This window comes from Tasmannia lanceolata, unplaced genomic scaffold, assembly GCF_043159265.1.
Source record: "Tasmannia lanceolata isolate RefF3 unplaced genomic scaffold, GAP_Taslan_0.1 ptg000008l, whole genome shotgun sequence".
Classification (NCBI taxonomy): Eukaryota; Viridiplantae; Streptophyta; class Magnoliopsida; order Canellales; family Winteraceae; genus Tasmannia; species Tasmannia lanceolata.
This window is the reverse complement of record NW_027518685.1, coordinates 65,970,984-65,976,457: the sequence shown is the minus strand read 5'-3', so window position 1 is coordinate 65,976,457 and position 5,474 is coordinate 65,970,984. Positions and strand designations below refer to the sequence as shown.

The following is a 5,474-nucleotide window of genomic DNA, read 5'->3' as shown; positions in this document are numbered from 1 at the left end:
CCTACCATTGCTTGAGTGAGGTTCCGAACAGCTTTTTGTTCCGGCGTCCCACGGATGGTGCCAAATCTGTTAGGTCTAAAATTGGTAACAGGTTATGGTAGGGCCGGAAGGGCTAATCTGGCAAGCCACGGCTGAAGGGCTAATGGAGTCCTGCGCTGCACAAGGCACAGACAAGGATACAAAGGGTCAGAAGACCAACCCGGAGTGGTGCTCCGGACGGGCACTTCGACACTCAAGTCAGTATGAGCAGGAGTGCAGAGCAATGTCAGAGCAAAAAGCTTAGGGTTTTGATCTCAGATCCCTCACCTTAGCACAAATGAGGGCTATTTATAGTGATTCTGAGCCACCTGTCCAGGACAGGTGGTAGCCCCTGTATGGACCAGGTTTCAGACCTAGGAGGGGCAGGTGGAAGTCCCCGATTGGTCCAGGCGTCATACCTAGCAGGGACAGGTGTTGGCTTTGTAGTGGTCCCTGTGAGGGCCACGTGTCAACAGCCGATTGGTTGCAGATTTTGGACCCCATCACACTCCATCTCTCGCAAAACCGTCCGCTACACTATTAGCCGAGGGATGGACATGCTGAAATCAAACTGGGTGATCTCCCATACGGCCTCAAACAATGCCTACCCTATTTATACCATGTATATATTCCCAAAATACTTACCCATTTGATTGCTAATTTGCAGACCTTTTTTTAAGGTTGGCCAATACCACTCTAATTAGGAAATTGATTTTTCCCGACCCCTCTTCAGCATTTCCTTCTCCTTTTGTTAATCTTTTCTTAAGAATGGCTACATTTCCACCTTTTGTTTGCCCTTCTCTGAAAATAGTCATTTCCAAGAAAGCACAAACAAAAGGATGGATATGCTGAGGAATGAGGTAGAAATTAAAATTTCACTTGTAATTATTAAAAAAAACTTATGTCATCTCTAAAAAATTTTATTTTAGTTACTTCGTTATTAAAGATTCCTTGCGAAATCTTAGTTAGATTGTAAGTAAAATAATAAATATATTTTAAACTCCTTTTACCATTTGGTTGTTTTTCAAATATGCAATTTGAGAAAAAAAAATGGCGTCGATTTTCTATCGTTGAAGCTGTTGATCTGGTGGACCCCCACTCACACCGAAAGGCCATCCATCATCTATGCTAAAACTATGGTAGGATGATCCTAACCCACTATTGGCAAATTTTTCAAAAAACGTCTTAAAGAATTTAAAAACGATTTTTTCAATAACTTAATATCATAAATTTTTGGGGCAACTAAGACGCCCTTATCTATATATTTGTACCAATATGGCTCCAATAGTATATCTACTACTACTTAATACATCTTTTTTCCCAACTTGACTTTCATTAGGTTGGATAATTTAATTAAGGGAAAATTACAGATACACCCCCTCAAATATGGTAAAATTCCACTTCTAACCCCGTGGTATCAAAGGTACCAAAGACACCCCCTTAGTTTTCAATAATGCTTGTTATATGACGGGGTGTACAGGAACGAATAAATTGTTAGAGGGTGTCTTTGATGGATTCTGAACTATAGGGTGAAAAATAGGGGATCTACTTAAAAATGTCAGAAAGTTGAGGGGTTGCCTTTGGTACCCTCGATACCACGGGGTTAGAAGTGGAATTTCGCCCTAGTTGAGGGGGTGTCTCCTGTATTTTTCCCTTTAATTAATGCCCTATTTATCTGAAAAAGGGCACCACTTATTGAGCGGGAAAGGCATACTCTATATGTAGCTAATCCAAGGGGTTTATTCCATATATAAATTAGAGAAATGATAATGGGAATGGCTGCCTTGCAAAAACCAGCTAAAGGTCGCCCCACATTGGTCCATCCCAACGAAAATCATTTGAAAGAGCACAGAAAAATATGAAAATGGCACGGACAGATATTAAATTAATGGAAAAAGAAATCCACCTTGGTCAGAAGTCCCAATAGGAGCGCCCATGCAGATGGTTTTTTCCAAGGGCACCATTCATTTTAGCATTTTCGTCTTGAAATTATATGTGAAAGGAGGCCAATCCAAAGAATTGCTTATCCAAGGATGTCTATCCCCCAACGACAGAGAACAATGCAGTTCCATGCCACGTCCAGTTTTATACATTTTCAAAGTTTCTGTTCGCACTAATTATTGATTTGTTGAGCTGAGTATACGTCATTTCACTAAACTAGATGACGAGGTAGTTGTGAACTTGTGATGTGGAAAACCCCCTTGCGAGATTGTTAGATGAAGTAATTAAAAACTTGTGGGGCCCACCTAATTCAAGTCTATCGTATAGTCATCTAGAAAGCATACAAAACTCCTTTTGCATGTTAATTTATTTTTAGGGCGCTTATATTTTCGCCCTTGACCGCCCCCTTGGAGGCTAGTTTCCCTCTTGACAGCCCACTATGATCCAAACCATCCATTTGATGGCCCACAACATAAATAGGTTGCAACCCAAAATATTATAGATGGGAGGTTTGAGATCATCCTGTGGAAATGATTTTGGGGGAACAACCTATTTACGTTGCGGCCCATCAAATGAATGGCTTGGATCATCCTATTGTGTGGACCGTACAGTTCATTTTGAAAAATATAAGTGGGGCCTACAATTAGGGGTGAGCATTATTCGGTTAAAACCGAATACCCGAACCGAATTGTTCGGTTCGGTTCGGTTTTGGTTTTTTTTTTTGGAAATTCGGTTTCGGTTTCGGTTTTCAAAAAAAAAAATCGGTAAACCGAATAACCAAAATTATGGATGAAAACCATTTTTTTTCCAAAAAAAAGTGCTATATGTGCACTCCGTAGGATGATTAAAACCGTCCATTTGATTGATCCCAACTTAATTAGGTTGTGCTCAAAAAATCATTTTGACCGGATGATCCTAGCCCTCCGATCCAAACCGAGATTTTAATTTTTCCCCTCTATTTCTCCCACAATTCGGTTATTCGGTTATAACTGAATAACCGAATTTTTATTCGGTTCGGTTTTGGCGAATTTCGGTTCGGTTTCGGTTACCGAAATTTGGTAACTGAAATTATTTCGGTTACTAAATTTCGGTCTATTCGGTTCGATTAAAACCGAATAACCACCCCTACCTACAATTGGGCCTTAATGACTTAATGTTACTGTAACACCTGAACCATAGGATGATCCAAACCATCTATTCGATGGCCCACAACTTAAATAGGTTTCACTCCATAATATCATTTTCAAAGGATGATCGCAACCCTCAAATCTATAGAGGTTTCTCTTTAGATCAGAGGGCTAGGATCATTCTTTGGAAATAATATTTCGCGGTGCAACTTATTTACGTTGTGGGCCATCGAATGGATGGTTTGGATCATCCTATGGAGGGACCTACCTTCCTCACAAATTAAAACAAATTAATTATTGGGCCCACCAACAGTTCATGCACGTTGGAGAGAGAGAGACACACCGGATTGGAGTAGTGTTGTATCGGTAAAAAGTAGATAGGAAACATGCTTTATGGATTGGCCGCGAGATACAAAGTCAAAGGCTTATTGAAAGGCTATTTCGTGTGTGTTAAATACATTCAGCAATATAATAAAGTTCTTTTGTGTTCTGTTCTCTTCTGTGTTTCTGTATTACTTGTTCTTTAAATTCTACAAAGTGGTATCAGAGCAGAAAGGCTGGGGACAATTTCGAAAGAAGACCGGCACGGGTTCGGTAAGTTGGCAATATGGCAGGCAATACCAATTCTTCAAGTTTTCAGCAAAACGTTCCTTTGTTTAAAGGTGCTAATTTTCAGTTTTGGTCAACTATGATGAAGACATTGTTTATGTCACGTGATATATGAATCCTTTTGAATATCCCGACTTTGTTCATTCGTATATTTTGATCTTAGTTACTTGTGTTTGATCATGCTTGTAAATCTCCACTGTGAACTTTTGAAATACGCGACCATGCTTCTCGTTGCATGTTTCAGTTTCAGCTACATTTTTAGTCTCGGGATGTGATTTGATCCTGTTTGGTTCGTATCTTGGCAAAATGATTCTCTGATTACTCATTCTATGCCTATTTTACTTCACATTGCTCCTTGCCTCCTATTTCGGTTCTTATTATTGTGGCCATGCTTCACATTTCAGTTTCGGTTTCTACATGTAAATTTTGTATGTTCTATTTTGGCTCTTATCGATTTGTGGTAATATGAATCCTTGATTATTTACCTTGTCTTAAGTATACTTTGTGTGGTTCCAAATCACTTGTGATGAACCCTATGTGAATTTCTTTGCGATGAACTATAAAAGATAACCATCAGAATGTGTAGTGTATCCCTCGCTTTAAGTTTGGGCTTCACTTTGACTTTCTGTTTCCCATCAGTGGGTTAGGATCATCCTGTTGCAGACTTCATGAACGGTGTGTGTGTGTGTGTGTGAGAGAGAGAGAGAGAGAGACGAATTCATGAAAAACAAGATTGTATAGTCAATCAATCCCTTGATTTCCCCAGTGACATACTCAGACTGTATTATTATTACTATTTTAAGAAATGCAAACATCAAGTTTGCTTATTCAAATAGACACTACGGTAGTTAATGCATGGGATCCTTGTCGGTAGTTATCTAGTTTTTGGGCCCGAACTGTGCCTGAAGAAAATCAACTACTTTCTTGTCAAGTTGGAAGGCCTTGGCGAGAACATCATAGGAGATGGGCAGGTTTGATCCGAAGACTGCATTAGCTATGGTGATCACACCTGGGTTCTGACTTGCCAGAGCGGCAATGGCCACCGCATTGGTCTGTCCAACATTGAATTGGAAGTGAATGAGACCTATTGGAAACACAAACACATCACCCTTATTGAGGACCTTTGATATGAGCCGATTTTCGCCATTTGCAAGGTTAGAGGTGACGAAACCAACGAGGAGGGTGCCCTCTTGAACTACAATCATCTCAGTGCCCCTTGGGTGTGTGTGGGGAGGGTTTAGTCCATAGGGTGCAAAGTCTATGCGAGCCATGAAGATGCCAAGAGTGTTGAGTCCTGGTATTTGGACCACGTTCACTGCGGTCACATTGGACCCAACTCGGTTATTTGTGTTGCGTGGCATGTCAAGCCCTGGGAAGAAGAAATCGCTTGCTTGAGCGAGCATTGGGTCCTTGCAAACCACGCCATTGACTAACACTGAGAAGGAAAAACATCAAAAAAAGATCAGCCAATAAAAAAAAACATAACCCATGCACGTAGGGCCGGTGTCCACACGCAGAGTAAATGCAATAACAATATTTCTCAAGTCATCTAGCCAAACCCCACATTACCTACCAAAAAATGGAATTGAGTTTGCACAAACACGTGATTATCATGATACTAATGGAAGTTAAATTGAGAAATAAAAAAAAAGCATTTGTACCTGGAGACATATTGTCAGCAACACAAAAGTCCTGTAGAGGACTGGGATCAGCGGCAAAGGTAAGAGAAGATGCCAAGGAAAGGAGTACAAGTACAAGGAGGGGAGTAGCCTTCTCCAT

The 5,474-nt window shown here is 40.4% G+C and overlaps 1 protein-coding gene across 1 annotated transcript; it reads right to left on the bottom strand.

Annotated features, from left to right (window-relative positions):
- Positions 1–4,573: 4,573 nt before the first annotated feature.
- Positions 4,574–5,474, bottom strand: LOC143883187 (germin-like protein 8-2). The gene is made up of 3 exons (XM_077386536.1): positions 5,357–5,474; positions 4,867–5,130; positions 4,574–4,779 (listed from the first exon to the last, which is right to left on the bottom strand). The coding sequence occupies exons 1-3, from the start codon at positions 5,472–5,474 to the stop codon at positions 4,574–4,576; spliced, it is 588 nt and encodes a 195-aa protein (XP_077242651.1).